Source organism: Taurulus bubalis (assembly GCF_910589615.1).
Source record: "Taurulus bubalis genome assembly, chromosome: 19".
In the NCBI taxonomy this organism is placed as follows: Eukaryota; Metazoa; Chordata; class Actinopteri; order Perciformes; family Cottidae; genus Taurulus; species Taurulus bubalis.
Window position 1 is genome coordinate 13,025,117 of NC_136607.1, and position 19,099 is coordinate 13,044,215.

A 19,099-nucleotide genomic window follows, 5' to 3' on the forward strand; every position below is an offset into this window, starting at 1 on the left:
CACTAACTACAATACCAACAAAGTGCTAATTGTACCCCCCTCCAGAGTAAAGAACTTGATCAAATCCACATAACAGCATAATCAGCATGATTCTCCATGCTCTTTGTCTCCCCGTTATACAGACAGAAACTGATATTTATTAGTTTAATGCTCAGTGACACGGCTCTGGCCTTGCCCTTCATTTTTTCTGTGGCTTTGCCTTATTTCTTTGTGGTTGTCTTTTGTTTGTCTTTTGCTCACAGCATAAAATCATTCATGAAAATCAATCCAAACATAGCCTGCTCTCGTGTCCCTCAAAACGTAGCCTTCTGCTGACCTCAATAAATCGACGAGCGAGCGTTAAACATTTCAGTTACTGCCCTTAAAGTGGCCTTTACGCAAACATATCCTTCACTAAAGGGGGGCACTGAGAGCTGTGTGTGTGTGAGAGAGAGAGAGGGTGGTGGGGGTGGGGGGGGACAGGAGCATTGTTCTAACCACCATCGTAACTAATGAAATATTGATATATATTTATATATATCCCTGTTGAACATCAGCATGTTGGGTATTATTTTCCTCGTGAGCATGTTAGCATGCTAACTTTAGCCCAAGAACGACCTTACAGAGAAGCTGGGATGACAGTCGACTCGTCTTGTTTACTTTCTGGTAAAGTTTTTGGGTGATTCTCGGCCGAGGACCTGTACAGTTGCACATCAATAGTCACTTACTTACAGTATTCATTCACGGCAGCGAGGGCTTTACCTTCTATTCAGTCCTCTCCAGTATCTTCTGCTCTCAGGCAGCAGATAATATCTTATCTCAATTTGTAATCCACACATAGCACAAAAGCAGTGAAGAAATCAGAGCTGTGTTTTCTCTATTGAATCACCTTTTAGCACCTGTTCCCATAGAGGAGCAGGTGCCTTTGAAGGGGCAGGTGCTTGAGAGAAACAATGGAGTCTAAAGACCCAGAGCCAAGATGGTTGCCCCCCAAGGGGGACCAACAGGTTCTGTGTCTTAGAAAAGAGAGGAAAAAGACAAGTTCATTGCCAAAACTGGATCACATTTTGTTTGTTTGTATAAAATGTCGAGCGGCATAGAACACTCATGTTAATCATGTAATCTTAAATGAAAACATAATAACAGCTAGGAAGTCTGGAAACCCAAAGAAGGCAACTCAAATGAGAGTTCCAGTTAAAAGCAAAGCTCCTCCACTTTGTGCTTATATGGACCTTACAGTTAAAGCAAGAAAAGACGACAACCAACATTGTGAAAATACATTCAGGCATGACATAAGTTTATCTGTTCAACATATACTTTAATACAACAGAATTATGCATGTAAACCCAAAGGAGAATACAAAAACATTTATATTTAACATGATTTATCAAGAAGACTTATTTTTACACACCTTTTGAAAATTAGAATTGGACTATGTGTACACAGTTATGGGATTTTGTATCTGAAATGGACACCTTGCAAAATACAATTCACCCCCCCAAACTGTATATAGAATAAAGCAAGAGTGGTAGATATTTGTGCTCGTTTGTCCTGAGAGAAGACTTTTTTTCTTCTGTAATGGCTTTATGGATATCAGTGTGGGGGTGGAGGCAATTGAAAGGCTGGGAATTCATGAAAAAAAAAAAGTGCTGAGATGAGTGAGAAGGAGAGAGGGAGGTCTTTTAGCCACTTGTGGCCTTCAAAACTCGGGCACAAATCATAGAGGGACATGGCAATCTGAGTGACAGATGAACAATGCGCCCATTTTCCAGCCCCCTGCAAACAGGCCCATCCATCACGGGAGGGGAGATTAATTCAATTCATCAGCTTTTTGTCTCCTTGGGCCCCCTAATGCCACCTGATATTGCTCAAGGGGGACTTGTAAATGTTTGTGGATTTGATCTGAGCTTGCTGGCTCGACACTGGATTAAAACATTACTCTTTACTTTCCACAGTAAGGGCTGGTTTTGCCAAGAGCCTGTCTGCCAATTCTGATGAAGATAAATTCTTCTGAAGAAGAAAATGTTTGCCAAAGGCAGTGAACAATAATGTAAACTTAAGTTCACAAAGTGAGAAGAGCTTCGGTTGGTGGGTGAAGAGAAAACAGGCCCTGTAAGTATTTCCTTGAAAAAGCTACATCAACTTTTATTATCAAGGCACAGGAGACTGAGCAGCGCTAGGCCCGATACCATGACTGTCAAAGTTCACACGAGTGATCGATATTACTTTCAACAAAAGAATGTAGTTCCTAAATACATACATATGCACACCAGAAATAATCATGTGGCAATTGGCCAGATCTTAATTAAGCCAATCTTATACTTTAACATCTGTATTTAAAGGACAAAGATACATCTACGGCCTAACTGAGATTTGAGTCATGAACCTTGTGCTGGAGGCCAAAGTGAGGGCTTCGATGCACTGGGGTCACTTTATTTCCCATTTAAGCTTGAGTTCTGTCAAGAGGATGAAGGAGAATGGTACAAACATGATGTTAATGACCTCTAGTGGCCATTACCGAGCACAGGATTAGTCTGACAAAGATTGCTTTTAAGAGAAGCCTTTACATACGTTTGAGGATTTCTAAATTTAAAACCGAAACAATACAATTTCATTTTAAAGAGACATTTATGGCTGCATGACATGTGCCAAGATGATAAACACTTGACATGCAAAAAGCTAGAGAGTACGGTGATGTAAAACATGCATTTGGGGTATTAAAGAGTTCAAGTACCCAAAAGGTAGACGTTTCAATATATTTGACGCAAGTAAAATGCTTTTAAAAACTACACGTAAAAACTTAAGCTAGACAAAGTTCCGAAAAAACAAGCCATTTATCATTATCGATAACAAGATTAGGCAGCAGTTTTGGATGGTCATTGTCTTGACTGAAGACTCAAGAGCACATCAGTAAATATGTGCATTGGCTTTACACTCCGATTGGCTCTGCCTATAGCACAGCCACAAATCATAAAATGACAAACATAAAATGAGACTCCTTGAGAATAGTTGACATAATTCACTTTATTTATTTTTTTTTAAGTATAAACCAACTTCTGAGGCTGATAGTGGATCCTGCCTCCTCTCCAGACACACATGTAATAGGCCACACTCAGAGATCCCACTACAGACACCAGCAAGATGCTCACTACCAGGATGACTTTCCACACTGCCGATTCTGCGCCATCATCTGGATCAAACAGAACAAAATCAGTGAACGCAGTCTGTAATGAGCGGTTTCAAAAAGGGACTAGGTTACTCTGGATTATAAATGCACTACAGTCACCTTCTTCCATCATAGAATATGGTTCTGGAGTCGTCGGCCAGTCCTGGTACTCCGCCGTCACCAGGTCAACAACTTCTGGTGGGCCATCGGTCCATAGCTGCTCTTTTATGGTTAGAAATGCTCCATCGGTGTCATCATACAGAGGAGTCTCTTCAGTGATAACCCACTGGCCCTGGATGTATTGAGGAATGCCTGTGGATGCAAAGAGATGGAGGAATGGAGGAGACGGAGAGAAAACTTTCAGCAAGATCCTTCTTTACAAATAAAAATAAAGGAAGTTGATCAAACGACGATGGGGATTACAAGTTTCTTCTTACCTGCCTGAGCGGTTGACGAAGCCAAAAGCGCCACAAACACAAAATGAAGAAGCGACATGACTGTGCCTACAGCTGCTCGTGCTTCCTTAGCCCTTTAAGTGGGCTCTTCATTTACAGAATTGGCATCAGCTGTGGCCTCCTGACTCAATCAAGATAAATAAGTGCAACCAGACTCTCAAATCACTGCTGGTCTGATGTGCCTTTGAGTGCTTCCATTTCATTGGTTTAAACTTTAAACAGCCCCTTGGATTACGTCGCTTTCATCTGAATGTAACGGTTACTCAGGAAGTGGAAACTGTGGCTGCACTCTGAGCAAGTTGCTGCGCTGCCACTTGAAATCACACTGTGGAAAGGAAATCTCAGAGGAAGGCCTTGAAGCCGACTGCGTGTCGATAACTGAGTTGTCAACCATTACTTCCCAAATCTGCAAAGTGCCTCTGCATTTATTGTTGTCAATATTTGTAATGTAGAAGAACATAACAGCAGAAATGCTAAACAAAAAAAAACACAGAGCCAATAGACTTTACAAGAACTCCACACTGAACTATATCATGGTATTTTAGACTTTGATTTATTTCAAGACTTTCTTTATTTCTCCAGTGTGTCAGAAGGTGTTACAGAGCAGAACTGCTGAATATGGGCTATCCATTGTAATGAATGGAGCTTCAGCTTTCAACAGCTGCTTTCACATTTGAAAAAAAATGTATCCCCACATTGTGAACATGGAACAAAGTTTGAGGTTTGATAATTTTTTTCAGTTAAGACTGAAAATGTGACTCATAAAACCCACTTCCGAAAATCAATGCCACATGAGAAAAACATTGAAAACAAGTTCAGAAAAAGGAAGCCGTTCATTTTCATTTTGAGCATGTAACAATAAAAATCCAATGAAGTCCTGTGTACAATCTGAAGTGTAAAAATTGAACATGAATATATAGATTTTCCACAAGGGATGCACCAATACGCTTATCAAAGCAGGAAAATCACATTAATAACATCACATTTAAGGGCACCTGTCATGTTGCGATACACATTGACTCACTGGCTTACTGGGGAAAAAAAAACATGTGTACTCTTGTGCTTTCTCTGCTATGACAAGTGAAAATGCCTGACATAAAAAAAATGTCTGTACCCTTAAACTTACAGAAGGAAAAAGTAAACTTGAGTCTTATGCACGCGTGTTAAGATCAGTCAAAGCGGCAATACAACCACAAACATTGTGCATGGTGTCCTGATCTGGTCATTAAACATCAGCAAGTCAAAACATTATTGGTGCACCCCGAGCTACAAATCACAGTCTCATCTTTCAGCATTTCTCCATCCACGATAAACTGAACAGCAAACAGGATTTTGTGTGACACAAAAAAGGTTATTGCTAGAGTTGTACATCGACAGAACAAAATGGCAATGTTAAACATTCACAATACAGCATGCTCCACTTTGCCTAATTTTCAAGTTACATTTAGTATCAGCGTTCCCTTCTTATTTCACAACATCATTGAACCTTAATTTGAAAGGAGAACCATCCCTGTAATGTGTGAAGCGCACATGTGTACACATCTTCCCAGGTTTCCCTTGCATAGTTCAGCATAAGATACAGTATATGACTTGGCTCCTCAAAGAAAAGCATTGGAAATTATAAAAGCTTACAGAATCTGCAAATTTCTAAAAGAATCCTGAAAACCCGTTTCTGCATAGGCACTGACCTCCACGAGTATTTATGAAGTTCAAATAAATTGAATGTGAATGAATGAAAAAAGCTTATTCAGTCAAACAAGTTTCAAATCCGTTTTAAATAAGTTACAGTTGCCGAACGTTTTAACACAAATAATTTAAATACTTGCGAAGTTCTACGTTGTGTAACTACAAATATTTTGAGTTTCAGATAACCATATAGCATTAAGAATAATATGATGTGTAACCGTGGTGTAAAAAATGCTCCCAGTGCAAACATTGGCTCCCATCACCAACATAAGGTCAAATAAAAAAAGGAAAAGTGCATAAGACACTTGAAACATGTTTTCAAAGTAAAAAGACACTTTTGTTTTCAGAAAGAAACCAGAAATGGTCAAAGACAAACTTTAAAGAAGTCAAGAATAAGAGGGACATTAAAGCAAACTGGCTCTTTTTTTTTTGGCCTGTCATTATGAAACTACTGAATCTGGCTAATAAACACAACAAGTGTGGATTTGTCTTTAATCTCCTCAACATCTGGACATGGAGTGAGTTTATGACTCTAAACCACGAGGGCAACCTTAGAGGCTTTCTCTGAAAGGAGGATCACAGGAATATAACAGCACACTGTGTCCCTGCCGAAGAATATTTCAAGAAGAAGGACTTCACTGTGAATATTTAAACATATTGCATACTGTAACATTCCTGTTTCAGCAGGTTTTTTTGGTGTGTCGCTATCCAGATTGCCCTGAGAGGTTCAGATTAAGGATCCCAAGGAGATATTTCATGAAGCAGGAATTCCCTTTCAACTTACTTATATAAATGTTTTAATGTTGTAGTAAAATCTAGTTTATTATGTATTTGTGACCAACTGTGGAGTCCTGCTTCATGAAATTCTTCACCATTCTTTAGTGCTTCACATTGGTGGACAACAAGAACAGATCCACGTCGACTGGAGTGGTTTCCAGCACCAGTACTGGACACCTGTCCTGCATGATCCGTCCTTATTTGTCCTTCTCTTCCTCGTGGTAGATCTTCCGAAGGCTCGAATCGAGCAGGTAATCCACCGACCTGCAGCGTACAAAAAGGGAAACGATGCAATGTTGGGACACTTATTAGAGCATTTCTGAATCCGTTTCATAAAAGCAGAAGTGTTCTATGAAAACTTCTTCTCACGCAACAAGAGCAACTGTCGCAATGCTTTTTTAAATGGGTATAATGTAACTACTATGTTGTTATACTTTGTTTGTGGCTCCATAACGCAGTCATGTGACTTTGTGTCATTGCCATTGGTGCGAAGACCAACCTTTTTGTTTACTATATTAGAATGAAAGTAGAGTGGGAGTATAATAAACGCTTTCAAAAGCATGATGTTTAAATTACACTCTCAAAGAGCTTTGTTTTGCTCTCTTTCGTGGCCCCTATGGCGATAAGCAGTATTTGCAGGTGTGTTATTGGAGCTCACATCCCAGAGATCCTAATGTCACCTTTTCCCTGGAATGTCGCCACAGACAGAGAGTCCATAATACTGCAGATGCAAGACCTTTCATCTGTGGGCCATGAACTCAATCGGCATTGTGTAACCTAAATAGATTGCAACTTAACAGACATTTATCGATTGAAAATATTTTTTTTCTCTTATTCTACATTTTTCTCATCGTCAACAAATTTCATGAAAGGACCAAAACACTCTCCTCAATCTGAGGCACTCAACCCCATTTGTTCCTCCTTTAAGACGTAAAAATGTAATTTGTTAAACAGCTGAGCACTGCAGTTTTTAGCAAACATCACTCAAACAATATTTTCTGGTAGGCATCCATCAACCCCGCAGAGAAATGAGTCATTAACAAGGGTGACGAGTCGGAAGCAAAATGATTGGTACTTTTTTTCTGAACTGTACAACAAACCGTAGTCAAAGAAGGCAGAATCCTAGAGATGTGACAGTGAAGTCCTTCTTCCCCTTGAACTTGAATTTAAGTTGCTGCCTCAGCCAAAACTAACACATACAGTGGACATTCTCTGCAATTTAACTAATATTGTAAACTAATATTTGTTTTACTTCATGTGCTCACTTTTTACTGTTGTGGGTTTTTATTATTTGTGTTTTTCATTTTGTTTTTGTTTGTCACTGCAACAAGTAAAGGTCTTGAACTTGAAAGAAAGTAAATAGTGGGGACTATTTTCAGTGGCAGATTAATGCACATTTGGTGCTCTGGCAAGTAACGTTTGAGCGGCCAAACCCATCAAATGAAATCTAACATAATGAGCAACCACATAAGCAAACACGAATACAAAGAACACTTGTGTGTACCTGTCTATCGGACTAATGATGAATGGGATTGTAGAGAGGCCTATAGCTGTTGTGGTCCACTTGCGGACGGGCAGGGGCCACTTTGTGGTTTTTCCCAGCAGGTGCAGGGACGCGGCACACACTCGGTTAATGGTGAAGCCCGGTATGATGACAGAGGCGAGGGCCTGCCACACGAACGTGTCCACCACTGCCACCGCTACCCGCGTTGTCTTCCCTGGGTTGTCGCCGTGGGCCTTTGAGGAAGAGATGCAGAAGCAGAACATCAGGCCTGGCCACAGCAATTGCAATGACGTATTCACAAAATAATATCATTTATTCATAATTTGAATGCCTAGTTTCTCTGTTCTAGCATCTTTATTCAGGGACCTGGTTTCCATTTGATTATCTAACCTGATGGTTTCCCAATGTGTTTGTTTTGTGATCTCCAAATGTCCATTTGTTTCAAATGTCCAGTGTTTCAACTAGAGAAAAACAGCCAGGAAAGCAGGAAGTTGTACCTTCCACAAAAGTTTGGCCATTTGTGATCTCCAAATGTCCATTTGGAAACAAAGTGTGATTTTTCTAACTGAATTTTAATCATTTATAGAGTCTTGAAACAGTAAAAGGGCATCCAATAACACAAGAAGAATAGTAAAAGTATAACTTTATGTAGCATGAATATATTTCTATTAATGCATCACATGACCCTTTAGATTAATCTGGTAATTCCCTGCAAATCCTGATCTAAAATAACGTTGACCTAATATTTATTTACACTTCTTCCTCATTACATAATAATCCAAATTTGTACCAATATGATTATTAATGAAAACAACACATACAAAATGACAAATGCTAAATCTTACCACAGCTGCTTTCTTCCCTTTGTCCACAGCATCAGCAGTAACGTACACGGTGGCCACAGCATAGCTGCCCCACACAAAGCTCACTGGTACCAGAGCACGAAAAGCCTCCCCGACCTCATTGGCATAGCCTGTGGGCACACATGCAGAAATGCCAATAAGACTTCAACCTGTTTAGTCTCCTCTTATTTCATCATAACTTCCGATACGTTTATGTTATTCTGAGCAACAGGGCAGCGCATTAAACACTCAAAAGCTCAGCTTTTCAGTGTGGTCACATCTGGGAGCATACATGTATATATATTCCAGTGCATATCCAGCAAGATACAAGATATTGGAGAGTTGGACTTTCCTTAATAAAAACATCAAAGAAGTGGGCGTCTTTGTTTTAATTATATGCTTAAGGCAATACAACCAAAATGAGATTCAGATTAATCATTTGTGAATTATAATTGAACAAGACAACTTTCTGGAGCTCGGCCAAAGCTCTACTGCAAAGTAACTTCTGAATCTGAAGCTTCAGAAGCACCTGTGAGCATAAGCTGATAAGAGCTGCTGGTATAATAAAACATAATAACAGCCCAGATAAGATTAGCTTTCAGCAAGGCCCTCAGTTATGATAACAAAAACGCCCTGCCCTGGCACAATAGGCTACGGTCCAATTCTTACCGGGCTTCAGGTTACCTTTTCATGATTCGCTATTTCAATGTCTGTGTCAGTGAATATGTGGTCTGTGCATAAACATGGAGGTTAGTAATGGCTGCGATGACATCAATATTTTACAAAAGGTGATTGTAGGATTTCCCCCCTTGCTCAATTCGATAAAATCACAATTCAGGTTTGATCCATTTCTTGTTGCATATCCACTATCCCAGTTTTTTTATTTTAAATAAAAATACCAAGTACCAAGAATACCAATTTCAAGGGAGAAAATATAATATGCAGTATTATATTAATGTTAAATATCGACGCGTGAAATGTGACAACTCTATGAATTGAACTATTCTTTTCAACTGTCAATGTGCATGGCTCATGTCAATAAAGATGTCTAACTGCACAGACAGGATTACAGATGTGAGCAACTAGATTATGATTTTATGATGGGGATAAACGCTGTTGGCCAATGTAAACTGCGGAAGAGCAGGAGATTAAATCATGTTCACCAGGAGAACTGCTGCTGCAGTATGAATGACCTTCAGTTTCTTCTTCTTTTTTTACTGTACCTGACCTTCTCAGCTAACAGCTCATTGGGTGACAGTGTAACCGACGTACGTAACGACCCCAGTGTTTCAACTAGCGAAGAACAGCCAGGAAAACAGGAAGTTGTACCTTCCGCAGGAGTCTGGTCATGTCTACGGGCGTTTCTTTGTGGTTGTGTGAGTCACTTGTCTCAACTTGCGAAATAGCAACATTTACTGAGGCAGACCTGTGATACAGACACAACTCTAACGCCACACATTACAGTTAACATCAAGTATGGAAACAAGGCATAGCGCTCTGTGAGAGTAAAATGACCTCGCTATAAATAGATTTTTAACAGAGGTTATGCAGCTCTGCTAACTTCCAGCTAGCTCGCGTCTGACATGCAGCTCCAGGGTCATGACGACCCAAGTAAGTGCAGCGTTAACTGTCCTATACTGTTCATTACATTCTGTTTACGGAAAGCAGGTGACACGTTATACAAATCTGCCAATACATACCTAGGAAGCGAACCCATGTATCACGGTATATGTCGACCGTTTTGCTCGTTTTTTCTTCTATGGGATCCATGCTTTCTTTCCTTCAATCCATCCCCCAGTGCTGTAACACTACAACATACAGTCGGTGAGAGCAGCGAGAAATCCGACACACCGCGGGGACATGAAGGGGGCGTGGAGTTAACTCTACACACGGATGCTGTATCCGACTGGCTGCTCAACACACGGTGGCAGCAAAACTACTGCTTCACTTTACTGCCCCTCATGTCACTGTAAACTACAATTATTACACCTATCTAACCGCGGGAGATGTTAATTAATTACAGATCAAGATTTTTACAAACAAACTAAAAAAAACACATGATCAACCTATGACATATGATGCTGTGCAATAGATTAAACAATCCAAAGTATAGCTAATGTGATCCACTTAGGCCTACATCAGAAGTAACAATGGAATAACACTTATATACAAAGCATCAGTGATACGATTGTGTATATATATATATATATATATATATATATATATATATATATATATATATATATATAGAGAGAGAGAGAGAGAGAGAGAGAGAGAGAGAGAATATAACTCTCAAGTAGGTTCTATTCTGCCCAGCAAGTACTTGTACTTTTAATCTTGAATGTAGGACTTTTTTTACACTAAACAAATTACTTACAATTAATTACAGGGTTCGTACGATCATGGAAAACCTGGAAAAGTCATGGAATTTTAAAATGGTTATAACAAATAAATCCCAAAAGCTTGGGAAAAGTCATGGAAATGTGTTTTATTCATGTCGTTCATTTACGCTAAGTTTGAAATAATTAATATGCTTTTAAAAGAAAGACGCTCAAAATATAAGCAGGCATACATACAGGCATCTATATAAATGTGTATTCTTTTAAACAAACTATTATCTCTCATTCATTTGTGTGATTTAAGCTATACTGTATGCTGTGGAATCCTCATTGTTCGTTTAAATACTACAATTTCTCACTTTTTCATGTATACACCGAGATTTCACAAAATGTTTGGTCGTCGAAATTTGGTTTAAAGTCATGGAAAAGTCATGGAAATCCATTGGTCAAAATGTGTATGAACCCTGTAAAACTCACCCATGAATTAAATAATCACCTGATGACAATAATCACCCCATGGCTTTTTTAAAGCATTTTTCCTTCATTCCTTGATTTTTTCTTCATTCTGTGTTTCTTGTTTTTTAATGATAAATTATTAAGTACATGACTACTTGATACACATGGACTAAAGCAAAAATATTATATTATCTGGGGATTCATTTTCCCACATCATTTGTGTCTTTTAGTTTTGCAAATGAGTGGAGAAGACTACAGTGCAAGCTTAGTAGCAGCAGCCAGATAGACAGGTCACTATATATATATATATATATATATATATATATATATATATATATATATATATATATATATATATATATATATATATATATATAGCAACCTACTGTTTAATTATACGGCACCTCCATCTTTAGTACCGGAATTACAAAACAATAAGCAGATGGATTATTAAGAGCTGAGAGAAGGAATGTCACAGGGGTCAAAAGATACATTTACCCTGAAGTTATCTGTTCATGAATGTCCCAGGTATGTATGAGGAGGAAGACTGTATTGGTTTCCCAAATAAATACCAGAATTGCTAATAGGATTAAGATTATCACAATGTCATGTTTTACCTAATTACAGCTGGTGCATACTTCCAATTTAATTAATTAATTGATTAATTCTCATTATTGACACTTATCTAAAACGACTATAGCACAGTACATCCAATTAAAAGCGTGCATTTTGATTGACACTCACAGGGACCAATGGTGGCTAGCCATGCCACACAGTCAGCCAATGGGAAGGAAGCTCACGAGTTAGTGGGCTGAGTTTTGACCTACGATGGCTGCCGGCAGCAGTAGAAATAATTATTGGGAGCCGAGATTACCATTCAGACGGAAAATAATGTCTTTTAAATCATGCTGGACTTTTGCTTTCCTTATTTTTGCCACAAGTCGGTGTTTTGCCGACGATGATCACGAAATGGAAGAGTTTTTGAAGCGGGAGTACTCCCTTTCCAAGCCTTACCAAGGTAACGCTATCTCAGCCTTATATATACCACAGCGGGGCTCACGCGGGCGGGCTGAGGGACAGATGTTTCCAGAACAACGCATGACCATCTGACTCGTACATGTGTTCATGTCTGTTCTTCTGTAATGTTCTATTTGCTTCACAACGCTTTCATTCCTCAGAGGAATCTTGCCACTGTTGAATTCAGTCTGTTGTACTGTTAACACAGTATCTATCTATCTATCTATCTATCTATCTATCTATCTATCTATCTATCTATCTATCTATATATATATATATTATATATATATATATATATATATATATATATATGTGTGTGTGTGTGTGTGTGTGTGTGTGTGTGTGTGTGTGTGTGTATCTGTGTGTATATGTATATATAACAGCTACATATGTGTATATATACATACATATATGTATATCTCCATATATATCTATATATATAGATATATATATGTATATGTTTACAGTATGTTTATATATAGCTTTACATCTGTGTGTATATAAATATATATATATATATACAGTATGTGTATATAGAGAGAGATATAAATATATATTTATATATTAATGTGTATGTATATATACATAGATATATACATGTATAAATATATATGTATATATTTATGTATGTACATATATAATATATATACATATACATTTATATTATATATATATATCTCTATATACACATACTGTATGTCTGTATGTGTATGTATATATACAAAATGTTCCCATTTTTTCCCTTTTTATAAAGACCTTTTTAGTTCTACCTTTTCTCCCTCAAACAAAAGTTTTGATCAGTCACAGAGGGTCACTGATCTATTGTGCTGTGTCATCTGTGCTCACACTGGTTGTGTGCTCTCAGGTGTGGGATCCTTAGGCTCCTCGCACTGGGAGCTTATGGGTGATGCCATGGTAACCACCGACCAGGTGCGGCTCACACCTGACATGCAGAGCCGGCAGGGGGCAGTATGGAGCCGCCTGGTGAGTATACATACTGCTTACTGTCTTGTGCTATGCAAGAGTTAAATTATATTCAGAGCCAGTAGCCACAGGATGCAGACGAGAGGGAGGGTTAGAGCCCTCAAATACTAGAGGAAGTGAAACGGGCTTGTACACTCAATTGCCAGTTTATTATTTGAAGCCAAACTAATGCAGTCTAATAAAACAGTCCTGCAGTATATCTTACCCTGATAAAAGCTACAGCATTGTTTGTGATTCTGCTGAATTGTATTGTGTTATTCAGAGAGGTGTTTCTAGTATTTAGTCTACCCGTATCATAACAAATGCTGATAAACATTGTGCATACCTAGCAAGTTATCAAAGGGTTGGAAATATCAACAAGAGTTGTACAGCAGTGGCTATACTGGCTATTAATGCTTGTTAAATAATATTTACTGTATGCCTCACGCTATATGTGTTATGTTTAGCCAGTAAAATACAGATTAGGTATGGGTTTGGTGTGGAGTGATGTTTTAGCAACTGGTTTATGCTTTCAGACAGTCTGACATCTTCCTTGATGATCTAACCCTGTTGGATCTTATCACAAAATCACAATAAACACCCTCATCATCTGCTGCCCGTGACTGTGGTCGGGTCATGTCTCTATGTCCGAATGCCACTCAACTCAATGTTTGATTTGTGTTTCCTCTTGCCGTGACCTCAACCCAACCAGTAATCTGTGTCACAGCGCTAAAGAAAACACAAATGAAAGTGAAGCCAGGCTTCTATTTTACGTTTTGGTCATCAGGTTCTTTTTGGTCTCGTATGCTTATTGCCAAGTTGTTGGACCGCCACTGTGCGTTTGTTTCAGCAGCTTTATTTAACCTGTGTGTGTGTTTCTAGCCTTGCCATCTGACGGACTGGGAGATGCAGGTGCACTTTAAGATTCACGGGAAAGGAAAGAAGAACCTGAATGGCGATGGGCTGGCCATTTGGTACACGAAAGAACGTGTGCAGAAAGGTAAGCGCTCAAGGACGTCTTACTTCATCTCATTAAAAAGACTTTTGTCAACACTCTGCCCTCTTATTGTTTTACAGGTCCTGTATTTGGAAATATGGACAACTTCACTGGCTTGGGCGTGTTTGTGGACACGTATCCCAATGAGGAGAAACACCTCGAGGTATGATGGAGTAGCACTGCTCATAACTCCGGTGTTGTGGGGAAGTACAGGGTTGAGGGCAAGCCGGGGACAAGTGTTCTTGCAAATTTGTGTAAAAGGGCTTTCTTTGTGTTCTTTTGTGTAACCATTTGAGTCAGGCGCAGAAGAAAAGATATACTCCTCGCACACAGGTAACCAGCTTTTACATGATCCCACTTCTGTCTTACCTCTGTACAGCCTCTGTTGGTCCTTAAGCTGGCTTCTCTGACTTCAAACACCCTTCATTTTAAACAATACTGACATGTTTTTGTTGTTGGTGTTTTTTTTTTTTTATCCCTGTACAATTGCTGTGTCTTAATCAGGGTAATATGAATTCTGAAAGTCTCACAAAACAACGCAAAAATAATAAAAACAAGTATTTAATGTCTGACATAGTGATGAATAAAGCATGCAACTACACGTCATTCAGGTGAAAGAGTCGAGCCTCTTTTCTTTAGTCAGTCTAAAAGCCCGCATGCCGCTGCACGTCAGCCTAAGATGAGGGACTAGTTTAAGTCAGGAGTATTTCCTCATCTCTCTCTTCCCCTCCTGCGCCCGCAAGAGGATCTTCCCCTTCGTTCTGGCCATGGTCGGGAACGGCAGCATCAGCTACGACCACGAGCGGGACGGTCGGCCCTCAGAGCTGGGCGGCTGCAACGCCATGGTGCGCAACCTCAAACATGACACCTTCCTCTTCATCCGATACGTCCGCCGCAGGCTCACGGTGAGGGACTCGGCCTGCAGTTATCTTCCCTAAAAACAGTGCTGAGCACACGCAGAGACTCGCTCATCACCACAACTGTCCAACCTGTTATTTGCAAACTTAGTTTTTTATTGAGGCCACCTTTTTTTTAATGCTAAGTCCATGTGAAGATATTTCTGGGTTTCTACGCTTTACTCACAAAGTCATTCATATAACTCAATAAACCTGCCTTTGGGCGCAGAACTGGTATAAACTGGTATTTACATTCAGTGATCCTCTTCAAGTCACCGAGTCGCTTCTGTTCTTCAGGTGATGATCGACATCGACGGACAACATGAGTGGAGGGACTGCCTTGACCTACCCGGGGTGCGACTTCCCCAAGGCTATTATTTTGGAGCTACAGCCGTCACGGGAGACCTCTCAGGTAAAACGCTTTCACTGTGCCGAGCAGCTCCTCAAGTGATGGTGGTTCAAAAAGAACCGTTTACCCAGTCTCACTGTATACTTGTTTTCTCTCTCCTAGTTTCAAAGTGACACCTTTAAGATACACAGAGCCTTGTAGAAGATACGGACATCACTCACAAGAGTCTTGGTGTATATATTGTAGCTTGTCAGGCTGTGATTGATGCGTGGAATTAAGGTTAAAATTCGGAGAATCCATCCTTTGAGTAATCAGAATATTACAAATTTAGCAAAAAAAGGCTCTGCTTGAACTCACCTGATGCTTTTATTTATTTTTTTCCCGTGATTCTCAATGTACAGATAACCATGATATCATTTCCCTGAAACTCTACCAACTGACGGTATTGCGGAGTCCAAAGGAAGATGAGGAGGAGGAGGATGAAGAGGAGATCACTATACCCAGCGTGGATAACATTGAGCTACTCCGATGTAAGAAAGATACACACAATTACAAGAACGCCACTCTCTTCCTCTCTCCTTCTGTCTTCTTTCTGCTCCGTGTAGTCTCCTCCATCTTGTATCACCTTCCCTGTCATCTCTCCATCCACCCGCTTTCACCCTTCCTTCCTTTTGACTGTGGTCCTCTCTCTTCCAGTGGGTCACATTGAAGAAGGGATGAGTGGAATCGCCATTTTCTTCACCGCGCTCTTCTGCATGCTGGGTTGTATCTTCCTCATCGTCATCAGCCTGGTGATCTACAGCCACTGGAACGAGAACCGCCGCAAGCGCTTCTACTGAGAGCGGACACAAAAGAAATGGAGGAGGTGATTGTGATGACTGCTGTGGTCCGTGGACCCAACCCAGCGAGACAAAAAGAGAGACACTGCTGTCGGTCAGTAGTTTTATCCTGAGGACACTTTCTTGACGGGAGACGGAGTAGATGCATCACCTGCTACAAAAAGCCATTGTCCAACTTTGCCATTGGTCGTCACGATGCAGTAGGAGGACTTTCTCTTTGTCCGGAGCCCCCTGCCCGACACACACAGACTCGGCCTTACCATCTCCACCTCTGTACTCATTACACGTTTTCTGCATTTGCTAAATGTAAAAAAAAAAAAAATATGCTAATTCTCAGTTCACTAATGTTGATTTCATGGCTTTGAGAAATATGAATATATAAGTATCCAGTGTTTTCCTACTCTACATTATGACTTGAAGCGCTAACCAAATAGCAGTAAAAACTAATAATGCCATCTTTACTGTTTGATCCTTAAAGATGCATCTCTACTCTTCTTTGCTTTAGAAAAAGCTGTGCTTTTTACCTACTCATCATTTTGACTCCCCTATATGCTATATAGTATGCTGAATATTCTCACCCTGTAGTTGTAGTACACATGATATTTGTTGAGGTTATCGTTTTCCTGAATCGTCCAGGCTACCGCCGCGCTTGGTTTACATGGAAAACTGGCCAGTCTCATTGATGCATGTTGCAACGATTTTGTATTTTATGAAATATTTCATTTCAATCTGTCACTGTTCCCTTCTCCAGATTGTATGTGTTTATTTAAAAAAAAAAAAAATGTTGTTCAGTTTCGAGCAAAAAATGCCAGGAATGAACTTTGCACTGAAGAGTTTTAACAACGGCTCATTTATTGGCACTATTTCCTTTTACTTTGCACATTGAACACTAAAATTACTTTTTGTTTGTGTTTCTTTCATTTTGTAAAAACACCACCGCTGTGTTTGTGTCATACGACGCATGCTTTTACAGAACTGAACAAGCTGCCTCCTTTGGATGGAGGTGTTGGCGAGCTGTGGTCCGTTTGACCCGGACCACTGTTCTTGTTTGTTGTGGAAATGGTTACAGCCCTCATGTCAACATCAAATGTATTTCTAGGTGGTGCTTTGTTTTCAATTGTGCAATGACTGAGGACTTCCTCTTTTTCCCCCCTGGAGCCACTTTGACAACCTCCCTACTTTATTTATTTTCATATTCTGTATGTTTCCATCCAGTGTCTTTGTCCCGAGTGATTTATATTGCCTCATTAAAAAGACCAAACAAGACCGACATGGTTATTGTTTGTTCAAGGAAACAGTTTTTTCTCTCTACAGGATTTTGAAATGTTTACAACATACCAGGGTGGAGCAAAAGGCTGCTCGAGATAAATGGAAAAGGTTTTGAGTCAAGAAATGGCACGCATTGGTCAGTTGAGTGCCAAGCTTTGTTTTATTAAAAAAATAAAATACAAATGATGACCCAACGAGTACACAGCAGACTTCTTAATCAAACAAAGGATTTTTAAGCGTTCAGTGCTTTAAAAAGTTTCTCTTTTACCACTTTACTAACTTTAGTTTGTTTAAAGGTATCAGCAAAACAATGTAGAAACAGTCTGTGTTTGTAATGTCCCGCTTCCTTCTCAAACTAGGATGTTTCTCATTTTGGCAAAATAAAAAAGCTCAACCACCGCATCTCATCCCGTTGGTATTATTCTGTGGTTAAGGAAAAAAGTTGTTTGACAGAAACGATGACCGATCGGTTCAGCGTGTGCCTGTATCAGGCGGATGAGTCTAAATTTAAGCTGACTGTGTTCCATGTTGAGGTCTTTCATATGTATAATATATAAAAGATTTGTAATTGATGGCGCTGTGGATAAAGTCTGTGAAAAAGAGCAGCGCTGTTGCTTTAACTGAGAAAACCAACACATTGAATTAGTGCAACAAACATGAGGGATGGAAAAGTGACAAATGGATTACAGATATCAAACATGAAATATTCCAAGGAAAACAATATATTCAACTTTTTCCCCCTCAGGTTTAAATATCTTAATGTGGTTTATCCATAAGTCAGGGGTAGAAAGTATTAGTGGTTGAGGATGCAGGCAGAAAAATAAAAGAATATACAAACGAGAATGGCTTTTTAACTGAAGCCCCTCAGCGGACACTGAACCTACGTTCTCACGTCATTGCAGGTAGAATTACAAGTTGTTTGTTGTTTTACAAGTTTTCTTAAACAAATGCATGTATGCACACCAACCAAAGTAGATTACAGTACAGTGCAGTGTCACAAGTACTCAGTTATATTGCTTGTACTGGAGACCACAGACGAATGACACAGAGTGCGAGAAAGGGGTCGCAGCATGTAACCGTAGGTTTACGTTTTTGCATAGCCTAGTTGAGTAAAGTACAGTAGACTACAGAGATGCGTGATGCAGAAATAAAAAGCAGACGACTGTGGGGGAAACGACCATGAAAGAACTGCTTTGGCTTCATGAGACAGGTGGGTCAAAAAAGGTGTTGATTTAGAGCTCTAGCACTGCTCATTAAAAGATAACCCTGAGAGTGGGAAACCAAATTGTCTCTACACACACGATCTGTGCAGCATGGGGGTAGCAGACACGTCTGCATGGGTGGATGTGCTCTGATGTTTCCAAGGGTCCACATGCAGAGCAGTTGGCTACGTGGTTACTAAGACAGAGCCTGGTGGAGGGGGGAAGTCATTGTCAAGTAAAAAAACTCCCATCACAACCACACATGCAGTTACATAAGAAAGAGTTATTATTAAGGAAGGGGGTACACGGCCATATACAATCAGCTATAGTTAAATATGAGCTCCACCACAACATCAAAGTAAC

The 19,099-nt window shown here is 39.7% G+C and overlaps 2 protein-coding genes across 2 annotated transcripts; one reads left to right on the top strand and one right to left on the bottom strand.

Annotated features, from left to right (window-relative positions):
- Nucleotides 1–5,658: 5,658 nt before the first annotated feature.
- On the bottom strand, nt 5,659–10,220 carry mtfp1 (mitochondrial fission process 1). Its single transcript, XM_079235002.1, has 4 exons — nt 10,110–10,220; nt 8,413–8,540; nt 7,568–7,800; nt 5,659–6,327 (listed from the first exon to the last, which is right to left on the bottom strand). Exons 1-4 carry the CDS (start codon nt 10,177–10,179, stop codon nt 6,261–6,263), a joined length of 498 nt encoding a protein of 165 aa, XP_079091128.1. The 5' UTR covers nt 10,180–10,220; the 3' UTR covers nt 5,659–6,260.
- Nucleotides 10,221–11,956: 1,736 nt separating this feature from the next.
- Nucleotides 11,957–16,265, top strand: lman2la (lectin, mannose-binding 2-like a; the record flags this gene model as incomplete). The annotated part of the gene is made up of 9 exons (XM_079234977.1): nt 11,957–12,006; nt 12,146–12,222; nt 13,087–13,205; nt 14,067–14,184; nt 14,262–14,344; nt 14,925–15,086; nt 15,375–15,489; nt 15,828–15,956; nt 16,123–16,265. 9 exons carry the CDS (start codon nt 11,957–11,959, stop codon nt 16,263–16,265), a joined length of 996 nt encoding a protein of 331 aa, XP_079091103.1.
- Between the last annotated feature and the right edge of the window lie 2,834 nt (nt 16,266–19,099).